General features: G+C 52.7%; 1 protein-coding gene across 4 annotated transcripts in view; it reads left to right on the top strand.

Moving 5' to 3' along the window:
• The window catches only part of Ccdc13 (coiled-coil domain containing 13), a 38,448-nt gene extending 14,831 nt beyond the window's left edge, over positions 1-23,617 (top strand). For 2 of the 4 annotated variants that reach the window (XM_059268947.1, XM_059268943.1), the window contains 11 exons: positions 132-248; positions 1,259-1,363; positions 4,013-4,174; positions 7,164-7,340; positions 8,052-8,258; positions 11,477-11,604; positions 12,569-12,652; positions 13,579-13,701; positions 21,037-21,188; positions 22,530-22,672; positions 23,366-23,617. In XM_059268947.1, the coding sequence (XP_059124930.1) occupies positions 132-248; positions 1,259-1,363; positions 4,013-4,174; positions 7,164-7,340; positions 8,052-8,258; positions 11,477-11,604; positions 12,569-12,652; positions 13,579-13,701; positions 21,037-21,188; positions 22,530-22,672; positions 23,366-23,566 (1,599 nt within the window). In that variant the 3' untranslated portion in view covers positions 23,567-23,617. The remainder of the gene's footprint in view (positions 1-131; positions 249-1,258; positions 1,364-4,012; positions 4,175-7,163; positions 7,341-8,051; positions 8,259-11,476; positions 11,605-12,568; positions 12,653-13,578; positions 13,702-21,036; positions 21,189-22,529; positions 22,673-23,365) is intronic. The other 2 variants (XM_059268946.1, XM_059268944.1) reach the window with 2 other exon arrangements.
• Positions 23,618-26,826: the final 3,209 nt, after the last annotated feature.

Here is a 26,826-nt window from a genome sequence, read left to right as displayed (position 1 = left end):
CTTTGCATCTCAAAGGGCTGGGGATTTCCTGAGGACTTGCCCAGTGCCTGGAACATACACAAACAGTAGCCCTGATTGTCATTAGTATGGAGGTGACAAGTAACTGCTTTCTCTCTGTCCTTCCCAACCAGCCGGAGACCCCAGAAGTGAAAGCTCTACAGGACAGGCTTGCAGCCACCAACCTGAAGATGAGTGACCTACGCAACCAGATCCAGTCTACAAAGCAGGAACTCCGTGTGGCCCAGAAGGTCTTCCAGAGTCAGGGTGTGGGACTTCTTATGTGGCCAGAAAAATCCTGATGGCCCATTCTTCCAAAGCCAGGGTGCTCACTCCTGCTTGTGCCCTGTCTGGGGACAGAGTGGCTGGCTACTTGGGGGCTTCCCACTACCCTGGGGGCTACCCCAGGACTGAGATTAGCTCTGCCCATGGGGTAGAGGCCTGGGAGCCTTCCCTGAACCTCCCCCCAACCCTGCCCTGTGCCCTGGTAGACCCTAGATTTCCACTCAGTATGCTGCCTTGCCTGTGACTCAAAAGGCTGCCTGGCCCTCCTGCCGCTCTCTGTGACCTGCAGTATAGAAAATGAACAGGGAATTTGTGCCCTAAAAGCTCTTTTCAAAGGAAAATGCTCAGGTGTAGCGTGTGGGCCCCAAGGGCCAGCTGGTCTGATCTGTTGATATTGACATAGTAAATTCTCTGGCATGTGTCCTCCTTGCTGGAACCACTCAGACTGGCCAAGAGTTCCAAAACAGTGTTCTGTTGTGGAGACAAGGGCCAGAGACGCAGCCTGCTGGATGGGGATCAGCTTGGTGACATACGGAGGGTATTAGTTCTACCTCAAAGCCTTGAGGTAGGCCTAGCGTCATACAACTTTGGTGGCCATGATGTCAGGTGTTCCTTAAGCACATCAGCCTCATTTGATTCTTCTGTGTTTCCAAGAGACACTTGACAGTGGCTGTCACAAAGGGCCAGGCCCTGTGGCAGTGCGTTTCCTGAGCCAACCAGAATTCTGTGATAACAGGCGACAGGTGCAAGGAAGCAGGCAATGATGGGCCCTGCGGACAGGACAGTGCTGGAGTGTCACAGAGAAAGGCAGAGCTGACCTGGGCCTTTGACAGCAGAGCTTTGAGGTGTGAAGAAGGCCATGCAGATGAAGCAGGCCTTCAGGAAGCCCACCCCACCTCTGAGTCCCATGCAGTGAGTGGCAAGAAGGGCCTGGGCAGCCCCTCCTGTCCACACTGAGCACCTTGCTTTGTTTCAGGTTCTGGCCAATGAAGTTGGGGACGATGTAAACATCCAGCAGCTCCTGGCCTCGCCAGGGACCTGGAGGGGGAGGGCTCAGCAAATTCTCGTTTTACAGAGTAAGGTGAGTGAATCACCAGATGTCTCCTGGCCCTGAACGGAAGGCCTAAAATGCCCCCCAAAACACCGCCCTGACCCTCATTAGAATCTGGAGCACACACCACCACCCCAGGCCTGTGGGTCCCAGAACATGCCCTTGCAGAGCCCAGGGCTCTGCCTTTTCCTCCCGAGCCCGATTTTCATTTGTTAGTGCATGCGTACCACTTACATAATCCTTTCCACATGCCTGGCCCTGGCACTAACCATCAGCCTTGAGTTTGATTTCCTTCTCTGCAGGCATGTTTTTCCCAAGTTCGTGTAAATTTGCGTGACTGCTGTAATGGTAGGCTTTTTCCAGTTTCATTCCAGAGGCTCACAGTCCTTTGAAAGTTTTTGGTAACCAATAAAACAGCCTGGTCTCCCTTTTGTTTCCTAAGTATTTTGGCACACACCAAAGGAAGTTAAAAGCAGCAGCTCCAGAGCTGACTGTCTTGAGTTCAGATGCCAGTACTCCCTCACCAACTGTGGACTGGCACACAAATGACTGCCTCTGCCTCAGTTTCCACATCTGTATAATGGGGATAACAGCAGCATCTGCTCCCCCAACCCTTGGGCTATTGGCAGAAATGACTGTCAGCACGTGGGGGGTGGAGGTCCTCAGCACAGTGCCATCTTGGAGGGAGCACTGGACAGTGGTTAGCTAAGGCTTACTACCCCCCCCCCTCATTTTGCCTTTAGACTGAGAAGCTCGTGGAAGGTGTGTGATTCCCTCAGTTCCTCGAGCATGCCGCCTGCATTCCCGGGCACCGGGCCCACACCCTCCCGGCTTTTTCCTTAGTATCTTTTGTGAAATCTGTGAAGCCAAAACTTTGGGGTCGTAGAGGCATGAGTTTGAATTTCCTCACCTTTAAGTACCCAGCACCTACCAGCTCAAAAAATCCACTACCACTATTATTAAGCTGAATGTTAAATGTTTTCACTGTCATTTTATACATTTTAATGTCCTTATCTACCTCCACACCACCTTGAACATGCATGACCTCATCTGATTCTTGGGGTAAGAAACACACACTAGAGAGAAGACTGCCTCTGGCCTGGTGCTGGGAAAGCTTAGATTCTCACCCTGTAAAATGTATCAGAGGCCTCAGGGTAAGACCTAAAACTCTGAAAATGCTCTAGGAAGAACAGACGAAGCCCAGGCCTGAGTGGGATGTGATAGCTGGAGACAGAGAGGCAAGAACTGATGGGGCAGTCTCTGCCAGTTGATGCTCTGAAGATTAATATTCAGAATATATAAAGAACTCAAAAACTTTAACAGAAGAACAAGTAACTCAGTTTTTAAAATGTAACATGATTTCCACATACACTCTGAAGAAATGCAAGTGGTTAGCAAGTGTGTGTGTGTGTGTGTGTGTGTGTGTGTGTGTGTGTGTTTGTGTGTGTGCACACGTACAGAAGCCAGAGTAGACATGAGGTGTTTCTCTCCACTGTACTGACAAGTGTCTCCTCCTAGACCCAGCGCTGAAGGACTCAGCTAGTCTGGCTAGCCGGCCTGTCCCAGGGCTCCCCTGTCTCTGTGTCTCAGGGCTGGGATTACAGGCAGGGACTCTCTCCACTGAGCCATCTCCCCAGCCCCCACCAATACATGTTTTAAATAGTCGACATCCTGAGCCTTAGGGAAATACAAGTCAAAACTGCATTAAGATTCCATCTCTTCTAGTTAGGAGCACAGTCATGAAGAAGACAACATCTGCTGGTGAGGCGTGGGAAAGAGGACATTAGACACACTGGGCACTGCACGTGGTGTAGCCACAAAACTGACGGTAGAGCCACGGTATGATCTGGCTCTTCCACTCCTGGATACATACTCAGAGGTCCCAGAGACACCTGCTTACTGTGTGGTCTCAGTCTGGGTACCCATCAGTACATAAAGTACAGGCTCGGTGCACGAAAGGAGGATGCAGCATGTATAAACTGGCATCTTAGCCAGAGATAAAAAACAAAAGTATGATATTTGCAGAAAAATGAATAGGATTTGAGGTCATTATGTTAAGTAAAACAAGCCACACTCAGAGAAACAAATATTTCATGTTTTCTCTCATAGAGCATTTTTTAAAAATGACCTGAAAGATGGACAATAAAGAGAAGAAAACCAGGGGAGGGAAGAGAGTGGATATGATTCAAACAAGGTCACAAATGTAAGGAAGTGTCACAGAGAAACCCACTGTTTCATACAATTACTATGAGTTTTGAGATTTATGTTAAAAGTGAATATTTGATTTAAGAAACAAAATCACCTGTGGCTTTTGTTAAAATGTGGCTTCCAGGCCTTTCCTGCCCCCGGAGCCCTGCATTTCGGTCTGGAGTGAACTCCAAGACTCGTCATTCCAGGAGAACTGGGGGGCCTTGCTAGGCTCAGGTGGGTGTTGGGGTGCACTATGCAGAATGCACTCTTGGGGCAGAGGGTCCAGTAGCCTGGGCACAGTCACAAGGAAAAGACTCTTCTCGTTGACCCAGAACCCTCTCTGTCTAAACTAAACCCCTTGGGCAGCTTCCCCATTTGCAGATCTTCCCAGCCCGGGCCGTCCTGGGCCACACCCAGGAAGAGTGGCTCCGTTTCCAGTCCGGCAGAATGGCTGTGGACCGGTAGGACAGCCAGCTTTACTGTCCTCAGGTCCGAGAGCTCGAGAAGCAGCTGGGACAGCGGCAGAACAAGACTGCAGGCTCCTCCAGCTCAGAGCTGCCTGTCAGTTCAGACCCACGGAAGCTGACCGCACAAGAGAAAAACCTCCTGCGGATCCGCAGCCTGGAGAAGGACAAGCAGGAAAGCTGGGAGGTGAGGCGGGCCCAGCCACGGGCTCCAGCACACAGGGGTGGGAGATCATAGCACCTACCAGGATGTGGCCGTCTCTTACAGGCCACAGACACTGGACTCTGGGCCAGCTCTGTAAATGGGCCTCACTTCCCGTTGTCAGCCAAGCTTGAGCTGCTTGAGTGGGGCCTCACTCTGGGTCCATTCAGTGAATGGCAGGTGGTGGGACCAATGGCAATTTGAGGGGAGCTATATGTAAAACTTCCTGTAAAGGAACTGTGTCATGCAGGGCTGCAGAGTGTCACAGTCATTGTCCCTGTTGGGGTAAAATGCCTGGCAAAAGCAGTGTGAGGGAAGAAGGGTTGGTTTCAGCTTGCTGCTTGGGGTGAATCCTTCCTGTCAGGGCAGGGAAGGCATGGTGGCCAGAATCGGAAGCAGGGGAGGTGAGTTGCTACTGTGTGGCTGCCTTCTTCCTTTCCCCCCCTTTTTACTGAGTCTGGGACCCCACCTGTGGGATGTACTACCCACATTCAGGGTGGGTCTTTTCTCCTCTGCAGACATCCTCACAGGCATGCCCAGAGCGTGTCTTTAAGGTGATTCCAAATCCAGACACCTTGACAGTGATGATGAGCCCTCACATTGCATCACACCCCCAATTGTGGAATATGGTGGGGCCTGAAGGAAGCCCTACCAAACTCTGAACAGGGTGGGTGGGCCAATGCTTCACCGCTGACTGGCACACAGAGGCTTCCAACAGTGAGGCCTTCCATACCCTCTCGCTGGGAAACTTCATCTGCCTGTGCCAGGGATGTCAGGGTCATCATAGGCTCCTCCAGCCTTCTGCACTGTCAGGATGAAGAGGGAAACAGGCCATCTGTAGGGTTGGGCACAGCTGAGTCCTGTTGAACCTTGAATGCCAGCATAATCACCAAGGCACTTTTAATTTGTGAAGAGACATGGTCCCCTGACCTTCAGACGGGTAACATGGTTTAGGGGAAGGAGGTGGGATAGAAGGTATGATAACCTATCTTAGTTAGGATTTCTATTGCTGTGAAGAGACACCATGACCATGGCAACTCTTATAAAGGAAAGCATTTATTTAGGCCTGGCTTACAGTTCAGAGGTTCAGTCCATTATCAGCACAGTAGGAAGCATGGTGGCATGCAGGCAGACATGGTACTGGAGAAGGAGCTCAGAGTTACACTTTTGATCCACAGACAGCAGGAAGTGACCGTGATACACTGGCCAGGCTTGAGCTTCTGAGACCTCAAAGCCCACCCCCTAGTGACACACCTCCCACAAGGCCACACCTCCTCCCACAAGGCCACACCTCCTAACAGTGCCACTCCCTATGGCCAAACACTCAAACACATGGGTCTATGGGGGCCACATCTATTCAAACCAACACAGAGGCAGAGTGACAGTCCTGAGATGTGACAAGGACTAACACCAAGGTAGGAGACTAACAGTGACAGGCTGGACACATGGGATGTGGAGGGTGACTCTGGGGGCCCAGAGACTGATGGACAGGAAAGGGAGATGTGGGAAGAATTTAAAGGACTTGCAGCCTGTGTGTAAGGAAGAGGGGCTGAGATTAGGATGCTGGTGTGACCTGCTCCTAGCTGTGGTGCACGCTCTCCATAGGAAGATGTTTAGAAAGAACACCTGAGTCACAGTGGCCGTGGGAGGAGACAGGTCTAGGCCCATGTCCTCCTCTATCCAGGTGGTCCCAAGAGCCTGTGGAGCAACAGGTGAACAGTGTCCCATGCCTGCCCAGAGCTGGGTATGCCACCACGTCCTACCATTCTTCTTGTCTATGATCTTTAGCTAGGCTGACGTCTTTGCAGCGGTGACGAATCCAAGAAGCCGTTTAGTACCCCGCCCACCCCAGCGACGCTCTGTGAAGGACGGAGCTAACCTCACCTCTGCCCCTCTGTGAGCACACACCGGACTTTTACTCTCCAGGAGCTCCCCCTTCTTCTCAGCGGCCACCTGTTTAGGGAGTCCTCCTCTGACTGCACTCTGCTCCATGTCCGCTCCCCCACATCTCAGTCTGTCCTGTGCTTGGGTGTCACTCCCTAGGAACAGACGCTCTGCTTCACTTCTGCTTTGCCCAGCACCCGTCACACCCATCACACATAGTAGGCCCACAGGAAATGTGAGAACGAGGAATGAGTGGCTCTGAAAATGTGTGAAGCATGTGAACATCCAGTTTATAGTAGACAGAGCCAGGAGCAGAATGCAGAGGGGATTCTTCCCATCTCCACACTAGGGACGTCATCACAGAAGCCCTGCTAGCTGTGGGCCACTACTGATGGGTTTAAATGGGAAGAGGCCAGCAGTCACACAAACAGCCAAGTAAAGTGGGTGTGAGTCATGTTGGTTAAGAAATGGGTTTGGGATTGGAGAGATGGCTCAGAGGTTAAGAGCACTGTTTGCTCTTCCAAAGGTCCTGAGTTCAATTCCCAGCAACCACATGGTGGCTCACAACCATCTGTAATGAGATCTGGCGCCCTCTTCTGGCCTTCAGGGATATGTGCAGACAGAACACTGTATACATAATAAATAAATGAATCTTTAAAAAAAACAAAAAGAAATGGGTTTGATAGGCAGTGTGGCTAGTTCTAGTTATTTGCTATGTGCATGTGTGAGCATGTGTGCATGCATGTGCATGTGTGTGCACATGTAGAGACCAGAAGACAATTGCAGGAGTCATTTTCCACTCCTGTGTAGGTCCCAGAGATCAAGCTCAGGTTTTCATCTTCTGAGCCATCTTGCCGGTCCTAATGTTCATTTTATAAAACCAGAGAGGAGGTGTGCTGCCATCCCTTACAGCTGTCTGCTGTGTGCCTGTCAGGAAGGGGGTGGGTCTGCCTGAGGTCAGGACCCCAGCTCCTTCACTTGTTCCTGTGGCCTTTAACAGCTGCTCCCAACCACAGTCTCCCCAGTGAGTGGCATCTGGGTTGCCCTGAGCTGTGGCAGAGGCTAGCCTCGGCTCTTTCTCTAATTACAGAGGCTGGCCAGTGAGCGGGACACTCTCCAGACAGAGCTGGAGGAGCTGAGAAGGAAGTTTGAGGGCATGCGGTCTCGCAACAAGGTGCTGTCCAGTGAGGTGAAGACCCTCAGGAGCCAGATGGTGACCCTGGTGGAGAAGGGCAGGCATGATGATGAGCTGATTGATGCCCTCATGGTATGCAGGCAGCGGGTGGTGAGAGCAGAGCCACCCCAGATGGGCTTCCTGCAGGGAAGCCACGCCCCTGGGATGCAGCAGCCCAGAGAGCCCGAGGGAGATGGCTGTGACCCTGGTACCCTTGGCCTTGGGACCCCGGAAGAGATGGGACTCTGTAATGGGGATGAGATAGGGTGCACTCATCTCTAGGAACAGAGGACTGCAGGGCAAGCCTGCCTCTGTGGCACCTCACTGACAGTCCTATGCCTGGGGTATTCTGAGTCTCCATTTTCTCCTGGGGTGACAATGGCTGCCCTCTCCTGTCCTGTGTCACACTGTCCTTCCTCTTTGTCCCAAAGCAAGGAGCCTCTGTCCTTAGAGTCTGTTTGGGGACATGTCCTAGGGACCAGGCCTCAAGTCAAGTGCTGACAGACTCCTCGCGAGGAGTGCTCAGTCTTCTGGTACCTGAAGAACCACTTCTCCCATATGACCTTCTTGGCCCCAGTCTCCCAGGAGGGAATCTGAGGCCAGAAAGCATCAGAGTTGAGCCTTGAATCCCCAGGGAGGATATTCCTGGTTCTCAGTGGGATAGCTGGTGTCTCCCACGAGGGTGGTCTTGACCTAGAGAAAGTCCGATGGCTCTGGGGAGGGAAGCCTACTGTCCCCATCCTGTCCTTCCCTGCTCAAAGTATCCCGAGCCTGCCTCTACCTACCCCCTGGCTTGGCCCTCAGGACCAGCTAAAGCAGCTGCAGGACATTCTGGGCAGCCTGAGTGTGCAGGAGGAGTCGAGGCGCACATCCCAGCACCACCTGGACCAGAAGGTCAACAGTGAGGCCCAACGGAGCAACAGCCTTGTGGCCCAGCTGCGGGCCATGGTGGCTGAACGTGAGGCCAAGGTGCGGCAGTTGGAGCTGGAGATTGGGCAACTCAGTGTGCAGGTGAGCAGGGTGCCACCCGGGCTGGCCCGTCGGTGTCCAGGTAGCGCCTTCTACCTCTTTACACTCACGTCAGCACTGGCCACGCTGCACCATCCTGGGTCCGTGTGGACCACTTGCTTCTAGCAGCCTTCTGTCTAATTCTGCACACACTTTTCCTTCCTAAAACACAAGCCCTTCCTAAAACACAGGCCACACCACCCTGAACATGTATAATCTTGTCTAAAACACCAACCTGATCGTGTCCTTGCTCAGCTTATAGCCACCCCTGGCTTCCTGTAACCCTCAACTTCATCAGGGTCAAGAGGATCCAGACTCCTACCAGCTTATCCTTTCCCACCTGCAGCTGTGGCCCTCACCTTGGTCCATGTGGTAGCTGTCGTTCCAGCCAGTGTTCACACTGCAGTCAGTACGATGGCCACACTTCTTTTTAATTAAAAATCTTTTCAATCTTTGGCAATGTCATACATGTATAAAAGGTATTTGGGTGGTTTTCACAATCTCTGTTGCCCTCCCCCACCCCTCCCACCCCCACTCTGACTCCCACCCTGACCAACTCCTTATTCCCAACAGGTCCTCCTGCTTTCATGTCTCCCGTGTGTGTGTGTGTGTGTGTGTGTGTGTGTGTGTGTGTGTGTGTGACCACTGAGTTAATGGGGGAACGTGAGATTAGTAACTGGAGCAAGAGCAACTCTCCAGTGGCTACACCACTGGAGAAAATAAGCCCTCCCACCCCCAGCAACCACTGGCTGTCGGTAGTCCCTGAGAAGGGTGTGGTCTTACGGGACAGGCCCCATTTTGTGCAGGTCTTGTGCAGGTCACCATAGCTCCTGAGTCCGTGAGCGCAACAGCCAAGTCATGTCTATGGGACGGTGTTTCATAGCTCTCTTCCCATCCTCCTTATGTTCCTCGTGGTCCTCCTGTCCTGTGCTTCAGTGTTCCCTGAGCCTTGGAGAGGGGAGCCTCAGTCACTTGTTCTCAGCACTTGGACCAGCTGTAAGTCTGTAATCATCACGCACCACGAGCAGCTGCTTCTCTGACCACGGCTGAAGCCCGCACTGATCTATGGGTATCACACGCTCAGAAGGCAGTTTGATACCGCGCCCACTTAGCAAAAGAGCAGTAAATGATTCCTGCCTATGGTCCGTGACCTCCCTAGCAGTGGGCTTCTGCCCATGTCTGCAGTATCAGGCATGAATTCCATCCTTGGGGCAGGCTTCAAATCCAACCAAAAATCTACTGGTGACCCCAGGAGAGTCATGCCGCTGTGGCGCCAGTGGGCACGTCCTGCCAGGCAGGCTGGTATTGTATCACAGCTAGGTATGACCTTTGATGACTCTTCTCCCCCAGCAACCGCCACATCACCTCCTGGCACAATGAAAGCTAGCCAGCAGAGTGGACACTCCAGCTTCCTTCCAGCCTGATTTCTCTGTGTCCTACAACCACAGTGTGTAGTGACTTCAGTAGACTTACCATCTAGTGATGGTGGACAGCTAAGAGCAATGTTGACAGCCTGTGTTATTTTGGAGGCCTGTGAGGCCTCCCTGATTAACAGCTTGGAGGGAGGTGTCCCCTGCCTGGCATTGCAATTTTTATCTAGAACCTGTGGATTCTAGTAGCAGTATTGTCCACCCATGCAGGGTGCCTCTTTTACTCTTTTTTTTTTTTTTTAAATTGTCTATTTTAACTGGCTTGCAAAATAGTATTTTCCATGTGGCTTTTTCATACATCCTTGGTTCCAGTTACATCACCACCATCCTGTGCCCCATTCCTGCTTATACCACATTTCATTCAGATCTCAAGCACATGTTCCAGCTCTTACCCCCACTTGTCCTGTGTCTTCCTGTCACCCCTCCCCTTTCTGCACTCTTGGCACTCAGCTCCTGGAATGGCCCCACACATACCTTTCTTCATCCTCTCCTATTGCCTCATCCTGGCTAGCTGCCCCTTAGGATGCAAGGTCCATAAGCTCCTCCAGGAAGCCCTGGGCTCCCTGCTGGGTCTTGAGCCTCTCTTAGCTCCCCAGGTCTCCTCAAGCTAATCTCTCCTCACACTGTGTGCTCATGTTTTCCCCTGAACTTCCTTCAAAGGACACAGGCTACTGGGCCTTGGTGCCTGATGTGGGACCATGCTAAACTCCAGTAGATGACTGTCTGGGTCTGACCTGGGAGCCTGCCCAGGGCTGCTCATAGGTGCCTTCAGCTCTTAGGGGTCCCTCCTATTGGGTTGCCGCTGGGAGAGAGGAGTTGGTGGCTTCTGGGAAAGGAGGAGTCAGGATCAGCCCCATAGGTCTCCCGGTGTGAGCGAAACCCCTTTAGACCTACTAGATGACGGAGGGGTGTCACAGAGCAGCCCTGCCCCATGTTTCCTTCTAGGGCCCCAGGTCCAGTCACAGCTGCCAGAGCTCTGACCGCTCTCAGCTCAGACTGGCCCAGATTGTCTAGTCTGCTGTGTCCAGAGTAGCCTGGCGCTGCAGGCTTGGCTAAGCGAGAGCTCTGGGCATGAGGCACGTCGGGGACATTGCCTTGCAGTCCTCAGTCCTGGTGTACTGGGGAGGAATGCATGCAGCACTCTAGCATCATCACCTCCAGTCCTGTTCCTGGTACCCGAAAAAGGACAGAGTCTATCTCAAGGTCGCCAGCCAGCTGGGAGCCAAGCCCCACTCACCAGATGCAATTGCAAATTCCAGTTTTCTCAGAATTCCTGGGGACATGCCATGCCAAGCTGTTAGAAGCCACACTCACTGCTGTCCTTTGGTGGTAGCCCAACCTCCTGCTGAGGATCTTCTGGTACACACAAGAGGAAGAGGCCAAAAGAGGGAGGAGTCTGGGAAGCCCCACTTCCACACAGCCACTGGCCCTCCAGGCATCTGAAGTCCAGGTGTGAGGACTGAGAATGGCCCTGACCTCTAGACTAGTGTATGGGGCCACCTGACCAGAACAGACGTCAGCTCTGACCTCTGTGGCTCTGGCCCACACTGTCCTCATCCCTCCCTGTGACCCTGGCCTGCACTGGTCTCACTCTGGAGCCCCCATCTGAACAGAGTCATTGTGAGAGGTCATTGTTATGCAGGCAGGGCCTTCACTGCCCAGGCTAGCATTCACCCTGAAGAGAACCTCCTTTCATACCCCTGAAGCTGGGAACCAGCCAAGGCACCCCCCTGCCTTCCCCGGGCCCTGCACCAAAGCCCTGACATCCAACCCCACATCTGTTCCCTGCAGTATCTTCACAGTAAAGGAGGGGGTGAGGGGGCAAGCCCCACCCATGCCAGGTTCCCTGAGGACCAGACCCCGATAACCAACTCTCCGGCCTCGGCAGGCGATCATGTCGGCAGGCTAGGATCCTCTCGGTAAGGAAAACACAGGATGGAGGGATTGTGTGCGACTGCGTATTATTCAGAGAAATGGTGTCTCCCTGCTTCCTCTTATGGAAAGCCCCGGAGTGCAATTTTGTTTTGTTTTATTTATTTTGAGACAGAATTATATAGCCCTGGCTGGCCTGGAACTCAATATGTAAATCAGGCTGGCCTTGAACTCACAGAAGTTTTTGTTTTTGACACAGGGTCTCAAGTATCCCAGGCAGGCCTTGAACTTGAGATGTAGCCAAGAATGACTCTGAACGAACTCCTGATCCTCCTGTCTCTGCCTCCCCACTGCTAGGGTTACAGATGTGTGCCACACGACCCAGTTTATGCAATACTGAGGACCAAAGTAGGGTCTTGTGCACTTTAGACAGTTGAACCACACCAACACACACACACACACACACACACACACACACACACACACACACACACATACACACACACACACACACACCCCCCACAAACATGTACACACCACAAACATCCACATACCACATACATATACATACACACACACCACAGCACACACATATACACCACAAACACACCCCACGTACCATACACAATACACACCACACACACATACACATATGACAATGTTTGGCTGCCCTGCTGCTTTCCCATCTGAAACCCTCTCCTATTCTACTGGTTCCTCATTTCAGGAAGGAGCCGTCAGCTCTGGGTTTCATCACTTCAAGAACTTGCTGGTGGCCCTTGTCTAGCCTCCCGCACCAGCCTCAGAGCACACTTATTCCTACATCTCTCAGATTCACTGCTGTTGGATTGCTTGGGGACTCTGTTTTATCTTGAACAAGGAAGGGCAGCCAATCCACAGGGAAACCGTGGGGCCCACACGGCCTCCTCCACCAGCTCCCTCAATCCCTGTCCACTGTGAGGTCCAGCAGTGCCCACTCTTTCCCTGCTGATGTCCCCTTCTGCCTTCACACAGCTCTGTGACCAGCCTGGGCCACACACTGGTGGAATCTGCTCTCACGAGGCCATCCCTGCCTAGTCCCCACGGGACCTCACCCAGGTAGGAGTATAGAATCCCTTAGCTCGGGAAGCTTACCACCTTTCCTTGCTCAGCATCCTCAGCTCATTAAAGGATGGAGGATTGAGGCCAGGCAAAGCCAAGCATTCATCAAGGGTTACATAAGGCCAGAGAGGCCTGAGGCGGGGCCACCTGTTAGAGTAAACAGCTTCAGAGCAGGACCTTGGCCCTGACAGCCTTCTGGGCCTCTCTCCTGCTGCTAGGGAGTCAGCACAAGGTGCCTGCCTGGCCTGGCCCCGCCCTCCACAGCCTTCTCTATGGGGAGCACCTCACATTGTGTGGGTCCCCACCCTAAGTCACTGATAGCGCCTCAGCTCTCCAGCCCCCTCTTTGTGGATAAAACCGGGCTCAAGGCTTCAATGTACCCTTTGTTCTTTTTGTGGGCTCATAGACAAAGAATGGTTTGTCCTGCTTCTGAGTCCTACCCACTGTCCACTGGAGACTCCCGCTGTCAGCAGACCCCACCCCTTCATGTAGGTCAGCTCAGGATCCAGGCAAGGCCTCAAGTGGGCCCACTCTCTCTTGAGGTTTATCATGTGGCTATAAAGCAAGTTGGTCTGTCTCTGGGCCACTGTCTCCCATGAAGTACCTGTGACACTTCAGATCAGACATTAACTATTACAGGGACCATCAGCCAAGGCAAGCCACTTGACACTGGCAGGGAACCAGGCCCCAGAAGCCATCTCCTGGGCCCCTGGGCCTCCATAGGGATTGATAGAGGTACCAATGCCACTAACAGCATAGTGGGCCAAGTGACCTAGCCGAACCAGGGATGGTGGCTGGGTTTCCCCCCACTCTGGCCATCCCAGAACCTCTGAATGTCACAGTCCCTCCTGCCGTTGTATGAGGATATTTATGTCTTCAAACATAACATGACCTCTGCCCTCTGCCCTCCACTCTGCCCCCAGGTTCTTGGACTCCCCAGAACAGAAAGGCTGGCAGGCACAAGCCGCAGAAATGAAGGCCCTCTGGCAAGCTGCCGAGGTGGAGCGAGACCGCCTCAATGAATTTGTCACCGTCCTGCAGAAGCGGTAACACATGGCACCCTGCCAGCTCTCTTAGGCCTGTGTGGGTCGGGACTGGGCTCTCTCAACCCACATGCCCCTCCAGGGCCCACAAGTCTGGGTTCTGACATCACTGTAGAACTTATTCTCGGGGACAACCCTGTTTTCGGGGCACCCAGAGGATCTGTCCCATGGTAACTTTGGGGGACTGGCTCTGTAGTAAACAGTCAGACTTAATTCAGGGGGTGATTAAGCTCTGTGATGTGTGGCCATTCTATCAGAGCTGCCAGAGGGTCTCATGGGAAAAAGTTACAGCTTAGCCTGATGCTGGCAGTTGCTAGGAACAGGAGGGTGACAGGTGAGAAGCTGAGGTTTCTAAGAGGCAAAAAGGGAGTGTGCAGCTGAGGTGCAGCAGGTCTAGCTGCCTCCAGAGGGTTGCTGACAGACTCCACTCAATCAATCAGTGCCCCTGCTCAAATGGCCTGTCTGGCAATAACTGAAGGTACCCAGGCCAGCACATGGGCCAGCCATGTGACTTCCTAAAAAATATAAAGGACATCACCAAGCTCCTGTCCTCACAGCAGTATCATGTATCAGTCAGGGCTCTTTGATGACAGATAATAGAAACCAGTTCTGCCTGAGCTCAGTGGAAAGGAGACCTGGAAAGTACTGGAAAATGCAGAAGAGCAGAGCAGAAGGGCCTAAGTAGGTGCAGGGGTCTCGATAGCATGTTTTCTGGGAGGTCTAGCTCCTTGTCCACTCTCAAGAGAGGGCAGCCAGATTGGTGGTACCTCCAGGTACTCATAGAATTTGGGGAGGGGCTTGCTTCGAAGGGAGCCAGGGTGGCCAGCACAGAAGCAGTGATGAGCTACATGCAGGTTCTCAGGGACTGAGAACATCTGCTGTCTCTATGATTGCATTCAGTGGCTAGTACTAATGGCTGTTGAAAGGCAGCTGTGTCCTCCGTCTGGGGCTTTGGCCCCCATGTCACCAAGTTATGTCTGTGATTGGAGGGTGACCTGGTTTACTGTAGCTGCAGAACAAGCCATCCTGACTCTGGGGCTTCAGGTGCAATGGTTGGTCCTCTGTACCTCACTGGAAACTGCTCACATGATGGCAGCTGGGGCACTCCCATGGCCTCTCTCGTCACAAGTGGAGCAGGGTGACTCATGCCCCTCCCCATTGCCTTTTCCTCCACCTGAAGTGGCCTTTCCCAGGGCCATCCCACACATGGCTGGGCCTAGAGTGAGACAAGCAGTCGCTGTGAGTCACATGTACCTCTGTTGGAGCCCCCCCCCCCCCGTGTTCACTCTGTTGCCCTGTGTCATTTGGGGGCTCTGTGAGACTGTCCCCAGGCTCGTCAGCCGAGATACGTTATCTTCACTTCCTGAGCATCATCCCAGAGCCTGAGAACTTCCCCAGCACTTAGCCCTGGCCTTCTTCCACCGAGTTTGTCTCCCCTGCGCCCTGTCCTTGCTTAGTTCCCAACCTCTGTTGTCCTGAGGAAGTTCCTGTGCTCAGCTGGGATCCCCTCACCCCAGGGTACAGTCTGGAAGGGTCCTGACTGGCACACGCTGTGGAAACCTGGGTGAGCCAACCTTACCTGTTAAATTCCTTCTCTCTTCAGGCTTGGACCCAGCATTTGAGAAATGAGTTATCTCTTAGATTTTTATCCATTTCTCTCCTTTTAAAAGAGTTTTGGTTTTTATCTATTTAATTGTGTGTGCATGTACATGTGCAGGAGTGTGTGTGTGTGTGTGTGTGTGTGTGTGTGTGTGTGTGTGCAGGTGAGAGCATCTGTGCCAGCACAGGCATGTAGAAGGTTAGAGGCGGCTTTCCTTCCACCATGTAGATTTGGGGACCTGATTGAGGTTGTAAGGTTTGGCAACCTGTGCCTTTACCTGCTGGGCCATCTCAATGGCCCCGTTTCTCTCCTTCTTTACAGTGAGAGGGGAGGAACTTCCCCCATGCAAAAGTTGCTAAACACGTCTCTCTCTCTCTCTCTCTCTCTCTCTCTCTCTCTCTCTCTCTCTCTCTCTCTCTCTGTGTGTGTGTGTGTGTGTGTGTGTGTGTGTGTGTGTGTGTGTGTGTGTGTGTTGGTGTTGGTGTTGTTGTTTTTCTGAGGCAAGGTTTCTCTGTGTAGTCCTGGCTATCCTGGAACTCCGTGTGTAGACCAAGCTGGCCTCGAACTCACAGAGATCCGCCTGCCTCTGCCTCCCGAGTGCTGGGATCAAACACATGTGCCACCATTGCCCGTCTGACATGCCTCTTTTTAAAACAACGTAGTTGGTTTTGGTGTTGTATTTTGTTTTGTGATAACAGCTCAGATATAGCCCAGGCTGGCCTTGAACTCGTGACCCACCTGCCTCTGCCTCATTCCTCCTGCCCCACACCATTGGGTATTTGCTGTGTCCCCACTTTTCCTATTTGCTATGATTGGTCTCTGTGCTTTTCCTCACTTCCTGCCCCTCATGCAGGATTAGCTGAGTTTTATCCCTTTCTTCACTCTGGCCCAGGACTGTGACGTAACACAAGCCTCCCTCGACAGTCACCTCTGGTTTTCACTCCGCCTCTCACAACCTGATGTTTCTCTCCTGCAAGTGAGTGTTCGAGCCTGAGTTCATGGCCTCTTGCCTCTCAGGAGTACACACTCTAGTCAGTGTAGCCATGGAAATGTTGGCTCTCCGAGTCTTTGTTTTTAAAATATTTTATGGTGCCTTTCTCTTGAATGAGAATATAAGAGAAATTTAAGGCATAGGATTCTAAACAGATGGACTACCATGAAACCTATTTCAGTAACTGTATTTTGTTGCTGCTGGTGGTGTTTAAAATCTGGTTTTGGTTGGTTGGGTTTTTTTTTTTTTTTCTTTTGGCCCAGGCTGGCCTCAGATTCACTACACAGGGGAGACCGATCTTGAACTCCTGGTCTCCCCGCCCCCCAGTGGCATTCCTTCTTGCTTGCCTTTTGTTGTTGTTGTTGTTTTTAATAATATTAAGCTTACTTAGTTCTTTCAAAGTTGTTCCATTATTGTTTATAGTTTTTCAGTGTGTGTGTGTGTGTATGAGGGGGCTGTCATTTGTCTGGGGACAGGGTGTGTTGCATTAACTTCTAATCCCAGAGCTGGTAAGGATGTCTGAGGCTTGCTGGCAGGCAGCTGAGTCTAGTTGCTCACTTTCAGACCAGTGAGAAACTCTGTCTTGAAAAAGAGGTGGTGCCTAAGGATGGACAAGGCTGACCCCTGGGCCCTACACGGGTGTGCACATGCACACATATGCACACAAACCCTACACACAAATGCACATGCGCTCTGGGAAACTCACACCATGCTTTGCCATTTTTCCACGATACCAGCTATCTATTTAAGTCTGAGTGTAAGTGGAACCCACAGTTAACAGAACACGCACATTCCTGTAAAATCGGAGTGGAAAGGAAAGCCCCTCTGTCCTCACGTGATTCAGCCTCATTCCTGTTTCCACTCCATGAGCAGAGTGACAGGAGCCTTGGATTTGTTTGTTTTTAAATTGTTAATTTGTTATAAATATTTAAATTGCACCATACATTATGCATAATCTCTGCTTATTCCATTGACTAATACCCCATGGATCTTCTCTCCTCCTCAAGGTGGATTCTTTTCACAGTTGCAGAGTTAATCACATGACTTCCCTAATTTATTTAACATTCCTCTATTTGAGTTACTGGTTTCTAGTTTGCAAATACTTCCTTGTGTTAAGATGTTTATTTCTGTCCTTGTTTTACTTTGACATTTTTGTTTTGTCTGTCTGTTTTTGAGACAGGGCCTCACTATGCGGTCCTGGATAGCCTAGAGTTCGTGATGTAGACCATGCTGGCCTCAGATTCATAGAGATCCTTCTCCCTGCCTGAGTGCAGTAGTTAAAGGTGTGTGCCACCAAACCCAGAGGTGGCATTTTGTTTTGCTTTGCTATGGTGCTGGAGATGAACCCAGGGCCTTGAACTTGGTGGGCAGCTACACCCCAGCCTCTAGGAACGTTCAAGATTGTGAATAGGGGGTGACTTTTACCTGTGTGTCTTCATCCTCCACCGCATGCTCACAGCCTTCCAGACAGTCCTGATGTTGGTGGTGCTGAGTCGCCTAACGCCAGACGGTTGTGTTTTGGCTCCGACTGTAGCCATCCCAGTGGGTTTGAAGTTGTATCTCAGTGTGGTTCTGGTTTCCCCAGTAATGACAGGTACTGAATGTTTCGTGTGCTAATGGTAATTAATATATCTTCTTGGAGGCATAGGATTTTTTGCCTGCTTTTTAATGGGGTTGTTTGTCTTGAATCCTGCTGCTGTTAAATTGAAGGCATTCCTTTCTTTCCCTGGAATTCTTGTACTGTTTGAAGACAGCAAGTCTGTAGTGACTTATCATTGAATCACAAGAAACTAACTCATTTGAGCTTGCTAGATGGCTCAGCAATAACAGCTCAGGGTTTTCCCATCCTACACACACACACACACACACACACACACACACACACACACACACGGCCCAGTACTTTGCTGTTCCCCAGTGGATCTGCCAACCCCGGGAACAGTGTGGGCCCTCATATGGAATCCTCACTGGGGATATTGGTACAGCCACAGACAGTCCCTGTTCACAAAGTAGCTCTTCCTATCACGTAATGCCTCCACCTTCCTTACATGCCTCAGTTTCTTAATGGAGTCTACCCCATTCTTACGTGGGCTTGTGTCACAAGAAAGTCCTGTGAAGGCCACTCTAGATGACTGTAGAGGCCGGAAGTGCTGTGGACAGGAGGGCATACATGTCCTTCTCCCCACATAGGCTCAGTAGGAAGTATGTGAGTCCTCATGGGTAGGTTTTTAGGGAGGCTGAGTTTGGAGCATGGTGTTTCAGCCCCAAACACCATCACTACTCAGATGTGCTGGCTGTAGCCACCTTCTGGTGCCAGCAGGCCGTCTGGGTGACATCCCCACAGGGCAGGGCTTTGGTCTTACTGCAAGCCTCTACTGACATAGATAGGGACCAGAACGATCTTGCTACTACTGCTAACAGCATCCAAACTAAGCTGTGCATCATTTTCAGATCTTGACCCTTACTCACCCTATCCTGTTGTCCAGGACCTCAGTTCTAGCGTGTGCGGATAGGAACAGACAGGACCTCAGTTCTAGCGTGTGCAGATAGGAACAGACAGGACCTCAGTTCTAGCGTGTGCAGATAGGAACAGGGAGGACCTCAGTCCTAGCGTGTGCGGATAGGAACAGACAGGACCTCAGTCCTAGCGTGTGCGGATAGGAACAGATAGGACCTCAGTTCTAGTGTGTGCAGATATGAACAGGGAGGACCTCAGTTCTAGTGTGTGCAGATAGGAACAGGGAGGACCTCAGTTCTAGTGTGTGCGGATAGGAACAGGGAGGACCTCAGTTCTAGTGTGTGCAGATATGAACAGACAGGACCTCAGTTCTAGCGTGTGTGGATAGGAACAGGCAGGACCTCAGTTCTAGCGTGTGCATAGGAACAGGCAGGACCTCAGTCCTAGCGTGTGCATAGGAACAGGCAGGACCTCAGTCCTAGCGTGTGCATAGGAACAGGCAGGACCTCAGTCCTAGCGTGTGCATAGGAACAGGCAGGACCTCAGTCCTAGCGTGTGCATAGGAACAGGCAGGCCTGCTGGTGCCGCTGGTTAGAGACTTGACTCTTGTCATTGTGTTGTCTGTGTTCTCATGGCACTGTCCTGGCTTCACCAACCCCATGACCTGTAGAATAGCCGTGTTTGTGTGGGTGGTTACAGTAGGGATGCTCGGCAGAGCCAATGGAGATGGCTTAGGTCTGTATCAGGCAATGCAGCACCTACTAACCACAGGGACCTTTCCAAAACCCTTGTGTTGCTGGTGTGCCTGAGGAGCTGGGGAGCCCGTTTTAATCTCACTGACTTTATGGCTACTTGTGGGCACTAGGCACAGCCACCGTCCCGGGCAGGGCAGCTCAGCTCAGCTCAACCATGCTGGGGCGTGAGCACAGCCCCACTCCTCCATCCATCATCTCCTTTGGCCTCTGAGCTACTGTGTATCATGCCTTTGAAGATAAACATCAAGAAACATGCTCCTCGTGGCTGCCTGCTGCTTATGGCAGCCTAGTATAGTGTTCGGTCAGGTTGCCCTTCCAATTCTTTGTTGTCTCCTCACCGATGCAGGAAGATCTTGCAGTTCCCTGCTGTCCACTGTGGACTTCCGGCCGCAGCTCTCATCTGCCGCTATTTCTGTAACCTTTTGCTCAGGTTAGATCTCAGAGATTCTTGACCTTCTGAGTTTTTATTGCCACAGAAATTCAAAGTGCTTTATGGAGCCACAGCAAGGCCCACAGAGCAAGCTTCCATGTGAAATAATCATAGCAGGGTCTTCAAGGGCCTTCAGTTTGCAGCAGGCAAAGAAAGCAATGTAAGAAGCATATGACACTCACTAAGTCCAGGGAAACAGGGAAGTAAGGATATGTCATTGCTTCTGTGTCTGAAGAGCCATCCAAATATGCCCCATAGAAGGCAGGATACGGTGTCTCTTCCTGTAAATACTTTGTAGTGAGTGCGTCATGGGCCCTAAAACCAGATTACTCTTGGTAATCATTCAGCCCATAAAAGCAGAGAAATTTTCCTACCTGGAGCCATTCAAGGGAGCTGTGGGGCTGAATCAGGCCAGAGCAATTCAGAGTCAGCTTTGAGGATGGAGTGAAGCCAGCAGGAGGCAGGGAGGTGGCTCTGGGTGGGCTTGGGAGGGGATTCTCCCCCACCAGGGATTCTAGATAGGAGCCTGGGTCAGCTGACGCTTGGATTTCAACCTGTGGTGCCTGGAGTCTGCTGGCTTCAGATGCACAGAGCCATGAGACACTGACTTTGTGTTGTCTTCAAGCACTTTTGTGCTAATTTTGCTTATTAACTTGTGCTGTGTTGTGGTGGGTGTGTTACTGTAGCAATAGAAACAGATAAACTGCCTAGTATCGCCTCGGCTGAGAGGAGGAGAGGCGACTGTGTGTGACAGGAGGCAGTGAAATTAAATGAAATCCTCATTCAGCAGCATAGGAAGCTGAGACCTGCTCCTGAGCGTCTGTATGCTGTGGCAGAAAACTCTAGAAGCAGCAGCAAAATTCTAGATGCACCAGAGAGGTGGATGCTCTGAGGGCAGGAGTTGGGAGCAAAGGGGTGGGACACCTGCCAGGTTTGCGTCCTAAGCCTCAGAGAGTTTGAAATGCCTGTTCTGGTGTTACTGCCATGAGCATCAAGACAAGGGAGGTGAGCCACCACCTCTACAATGTGTCCACCGCTGGGGGATCCTAGAATCGCACAGGGCAGCACCTGCCTGCAGGGTGTGAAGCTTTGTCTCTTGGTCAGGGTGGAGGAGAGCAGCGGCAAGCTGCTGGAAGCCGAGCAGAGGCTGCAGGAGGAGCGGCAGCGTGCTGTCCTGCTGGAGCAGCACCTGGAGAAGATGCGCCTGGAGCCCTCCAGGACCTCGGTGTCGCAGAAAGCTGCTAAGAGCAAGCCAGGTAGGAGCCCGGTGGGTGCCACAGCCTTAGGAGCAGGCAGGCTCCTGTGCTCTTCATCAGTGAGTGTTGGGAGCTCTGCCTTCCCCTGCTGTGGGGGGCTTCTTGTCCCATGTCCTGTCCTGGCTCCCAGAGACTCGGGGCCCAATGGGAGCCATCTAGGAGCCTTAGCTTGAAATGGCAGTACCCCTGCATGCCCTTGGCCACTACTCCGTATACCACCTTCCAGAGCCTTTGCTTGGCCCTTGACTGAGCCTAATGGAGCCCTGATCAAAGCTGATCTCAGGCAGAATTGGTCTGCTGGGCCAACCACAGTGGAGAGCGTGACACTAAGGCTTCTGTAAGAAGGACTCGGGTGGATTTTCCATGGCTGGGAGGCCTGAGTCCCTTTCTTGGGTGCCACGTCTCCTTGCATAGGCAGCTTCTGTCTTACAGTACAAGATATCTGAAGAGCCCATGTGGCTCCTGCCGCTCACTGGCCCATTGGGGAGCACAGCTCTCCTACCCTCCCACCTGCCCTGGAGGGCTGGTGGGCACAGGTGAGGGGAAGGGAGGAGGTCGAGTGCACAGGGACTAGTACGTACCAAACAGCAGTGGAAACCCACTCCGCTCAGCTGGAAGGAACAGCAAGGAGACCGGAGATGAGCGGCAGTGGGGTGACAGGAGGAGTCACAGGGGTTCTCAGTGACCAGTCACACAGGCACTGAAGACAAAGAATCATCTGTCCTTCCAGTGCTAGGGAAGCCAGCTCAGAGACATCCATGGTTTACCCAAGGCCACACAGCAGGGGTGAAGCCCAGTTCTGCTAAGGCTGGGGATTTCCTGAGGCCTTTTTAGCTCAGGATATTTTGATCCCCTGACATGTCACCCAAGTTCACAAATGGCTTTGTTGTCTTTCTCTGAGCACTCTGGCCACTGAGCCTAGTCACCCATAGCTTCCTAATATAAAGCAGCTAGCCTGAATGGAAACCAGTAGAGGGATTGGAGGAGAGGGGTGTGTCAGAAATGTAACAGCCTAGGCTTGGGCTCAGACCTGAGGCCAGCACTAAGGTCCCACTGTCTACTCTTGGTGCAAGCAAGTGACAGAAATGTGGATAGCCAGGCGAGTACCACCTTGGCACAGGCAGGCAGAGCCAGGGCTGCGGCAGAGGGCAGAGCCAGGTTTGGGGGTGTGGAGAGCCATCAGGGAGGCCTTCTAGAGAGAGGCAGCTCTATCCTGTACCCTGTAGGAGATGTGATGTCTCCACTCTCCATAAGCTGGAAAACTGGAAGTGGGCATGGCAGGGAGGGAGAGCTTGTACAATTCTGGCCTCACTACACAAGGTGGCTGCTGCCTCTCCACAGGGCCACCTGCCTCCGGCGGCAAGCACAACCCAACTGGGAGCGCCAAGAAAGACTCGTCCTCCACTCAGCTCTCCGATATGCCCATGGAATCCCAGATAGAGGAGCTGACCGCCAGGTGCTTCCTGCCCAGCCTTCCAGAAAGGGTAGAGACGCCCATAAGGAGGCTTCATGGGCAGAGGGACCATGTCCCTCTCCCTTGCATCCAAGATCTCTACTTGTCCAGAAGGATGGTTTTGCTAGGACTAGGCTTGGGGGGCTCCACAGTTCCCTGATGACCCCAGGGTCCCAAGAGAACCTGTATCAATACTGGGCTGTGCCCCCACTTTCCCCAGCAGTTACCCGCTAAAGAGGAACTGAGGGGGCAAGGGTGTATCCCAGTTAGTAGAGGGCTGGCACAGCATTCACAAAGCCCTGGGTTCAGTCCCCAGTGTTGTGTACATAGGGCATGGTCATACACACCTGTAATCCCAACACTTTAGCAATGGTAGGGGCAGAATCATCAGTTCAAGCTTACCCCTGGCTACTTACTGAGCTTGAGTCCAGCCTTGGATACATATGAGCTTATCTAAAAAAAAGCAGGGGGGGGGGTGAGAAAAACAAAACAGGATAATGAGGGGTGGATAGGAATCTATGTGGTTGAGGCTACTTGGAGCTTCTGGGTCAGTACTGTGGGTGGGCCCAGAAAAAGATCCATTTGGTGTATGTCTCCTGGGGGTCCAGAGAGGAAGGGGCAAATGGAAGGGACTCCTAAGCCTGCATGCCAGCCTTTTCTCCAGGCCCTGGGCCCCAGAACATCCGCTGGCTCTGTGCATTCAACCCCATCTCCCTCTGTCCAGGCTGGCCATCCAGATGGAAGAGAACGGAATCCTGAGAGATGCCCTGGGCAGTGCCCTGCGTGGGAAGGAGGAGGACTTCCGCATGTACCACCAGACCCTGGGCCAGGTGAAGGGGGTCTTCTTGCAGGCCCTGCGGCAGCAGAAAGCCAGCAAGCAGTAGGACAGGGCTGCTCCCTCAGCTCCTGGAGGGCAGGGCCTTAGAAGACTGACCCCACTGGTGTAGGCTCCGCCCACGAGAGGCTCCGCCCACGAGAGGCTCCGCCCACGAGACTCCTCTCTGAAGCCACTTGGAATACCAGCTGAGCTCAGATCTGCTCAGCAGGCAGGCTGAGGCTGAGGATGCCCAGGCCAAGGAGGAGGCTGGCCAGCCCCAGCAGAGTGTTTCTTTCAGCAGATCCTGTCCCTGGGTTGCTGTAGGCTCTCCACACATAGATGAGCCACTTGGCGCTTCTAATGGAGGCGTCAACCTGGAACCATTCAGACCTCCCCATAATCCCTCACTTGGGGCCTTGTATCCACTTGGCCACCCCTCCGCTGTGCCCAGCCTCTCTGTGGACTTATGCCCAGGGCAAAGCCTTGCGCTTGGCATAACAAGGCTACTTTCACAGTCACTAAAGCTCTGGTTGAGTATGTTCCTGCCTCTGCTGGGGGGAACCTGGTCTCCAGTAGGTAGGGCTTTACAGTTGTAGTCACAGACTTTCAAATAGAAGCTGAGCCCATCAGTCATTCTGGTGGTCCTGACTCTGAAGCCAGGGTCCCCAGCTGAGTGAATGCCCAGAGCTCTGGCTTGCCCCAAGGTTGCACAGCTCCACCCCTAATGACTCCCGAGGTACAAGTGCTAGAGTCAAAAGGCGATCCAGGCAGAGCTGGATTGTAGGGTGGACAGGTGAGGCAGTGGGTCTTGATACATGAATAGGGGTGCTAGAGGAGGGATCCAGGACACCCTCATCTCAGTGACTGTAACTATCTCATGGTCACCCATAGCCATACCACAGCCACAGCCACAACAACCGCACGTGTTCATATACAGGCACACAAGCAGCTCCACGCAGAGGCACTGAGAAGGGGTAGACACACTCCCTCCCATGAAACACAACCATTATATAGCTTGTACAAGACACACTGTGGCAATGTCCTCCCTGGAAAGCCTGCGTTTCCTGAGACCCTGTGTGCTCAGCTCATTCTCAAGGGTCTGTGGAAAAATCCATGCTGCCCAGTGCACCCTGGACCTCCTGGATAACAGGACTCGGATCTCACAGCAAGATGCAGCTGACTGAGGCCATTAGGATGAAGTGGTGATTTGGATACAGTCCTGAGAGTCTCGGGGAGGAAGTGTGTCCCCAGCTCCTTATGACAAGCAGTGGGCAGAGAAGAGAGTCGACAGGAAAGCTTTGCTGGGAGGAGACGTGTCAATAAGAAGAGGGGGAGTCATGGTCACCTTCTTCAGGCACTAGGGAGCCCTGAGAGGAACCTGGGCATGGGGATGTGGGTGCCATGCCTAAGCAGAACTTCTGGGAGTGAGCAGGCAAGGACCAGCCAGCCTCCCTCAGAGGCATGCAGGTAGGACTGGACCCTGTCTGGCTACTACAGCAGTCTGTTGTGACCCCTAGCCTGGGCTGAGCTGAAGGAAGGAGTCCTGGCTTGTGCAGACTGAGCCTTAGCTGGGAGCCAGGCAGGTCTGCATCCCACCCGACAACCTCCATGTCTTCATCTGTGAAATGGAACAGTAGCTAGAAACCTTGTTCAGAGGGCCATTCATAGGATAAGACAGCCAGCTGATGACTCTGTGCAAGGACGAGTGTCCGTGGACTGGTCTCACCCCATGCCTATGGAAGAGTGGGAGGGGGCAAATCCTGCCACCAGGTGCTACAGTGAGTCCCGTTTGTACCCTGTGGGGTGAGCTAGCATCTTACAGGTTGGACTGCGTGGGCAGTCCTAAAATATGCAAGCTCCTGCAGGCACTGGATTTAAAGGCCAGTGTGTATAGTTTATAAAAGCTCCAGGCAACCTTGAACAATTTGCTTGGGGCTTTGTGCCAGGTCCCATCCCCCACCTCTGCTGGCTGAGGTGGACCAGATTCCCAGTGTCCCTCACTGTAGCTCCTTCAGCACTCACTGAGGTAGAACTTAAGTGTGTGTAGAGCAGCAGCTAGCACACAGCAAGCACTCAGCTAAGGCTCACTCTTTGCAGTCTCCCTGTTCCGTCAATACACACTTCCTGAGCAGCATCCTCAGGTGCTGAGGTGAGGCAGATGAGCTCCCTGGGTACCAAGAATTCCCAGGCCAGATGGGGTGACAGGCTCCAGTAGGTTTCTGTACACAACATCAAGTAGTCATTGACTTGCTAGGCCTGGGAAGGGCCTGGGGTGAAATGGACCCGGTCAGAGGGATGTAGGGAAGAGGTTGTGATGGGGCAGGTAGAGAGAGGGCTGTAGACAGGTGGCCTCCCCAACCCCAGCAGAGCTTTTAGGTAGAAGGCCCGGGGGGAGCAGACAGAAGCACTGAGGGAAGGTGGGGTTGTCAAGGGATGAAGGACTTGGGTCTTGAGGGCTCGCTCAACTAGGTCAGGTAGGGAGGAGGGCAGCTTGGTCTGTCTCCATTAGTACCTCCCTGGGTACAACCTGTCCCTGTGGCTCCTGAGGATGATCACTCCATCCCTCAGCAGGTGGGCCAGGTAAGAAGGGAGGGCGCAGGTGCCTTGGAAGAGTAAAGAGCAAAGAAGCTGGTGACCGTAGGGGAGGGCCCTGGCCACCCCCAGGAGGTGCCATGGGTCTGAAGCCCAGGTTCCTGCTCTGATGGGCACATCCAGTTCGTCATGGAAGTGGTTGGGCCACTGTCCCTATGGGGCCCTCTGGGACATAGTGGCTGAACAAGGCTGTAAGCTTGGTCTGGCTGACCCAACAACCTCCACTGTCCAGGACAGGGTGGTCTCCAGTGGAGTGCCCAAAAGCACCCTGTCTCACATCCTCGAGTCCCAGTAAGCCAACAGCTGGCCCTCAGCATAGGGCAGTTTCCTGTCACCCCCTCCACATGCCAGTGAGCCTTGCCACATGCAGTCTTTCCTGCCATCCCGGAGCCTCCATATATATACACGGCTCACATCACGCTCACATGCCACACAGCGTGTGTATAACTGTATCACACCAGATGCCACCCAGCACACATGATCATGCACATCCAGGACACTTGGCCTACACTTTTACCTTAAGAAGCAGCACACAAAAGGCTGAGTTGAAGAGTCTCTGAGGTTTGGTAAAATCGGGGTCCCTCTCCATAACTTTCCCAGGGACCCTTGAGGCATCAGGAAGTAGCTCTCCGTCCTGTGGGTCTCAGCCCAGTGAGCTTCCTGTCCATTGTTTGTTGGGCCAGTGTCCCACCCTACAGCCCCTGGCACAGGTGGAGGGACTCACCTAGTCTCCACCCCTTTGCCTTCCCACAAGCCACACCCCTACATGCTGCAGT

This window comes from Peromyscus eremicus, chromosome 7, assembly GCF_949786415.1.
Source record: "Peromyscus eremicus chromosome 7, PerEre_H2_v1, whole genome shotgun sequence".
NCBI lineage: Eukaryota > Metazoa > Chordata > Mammalia > Rodentia > Cricetidae > Peromyscus > Peromyscus eremicus.
This window is presented reverse-complemented; position numbering and strand designations above follow the sequence as displayed.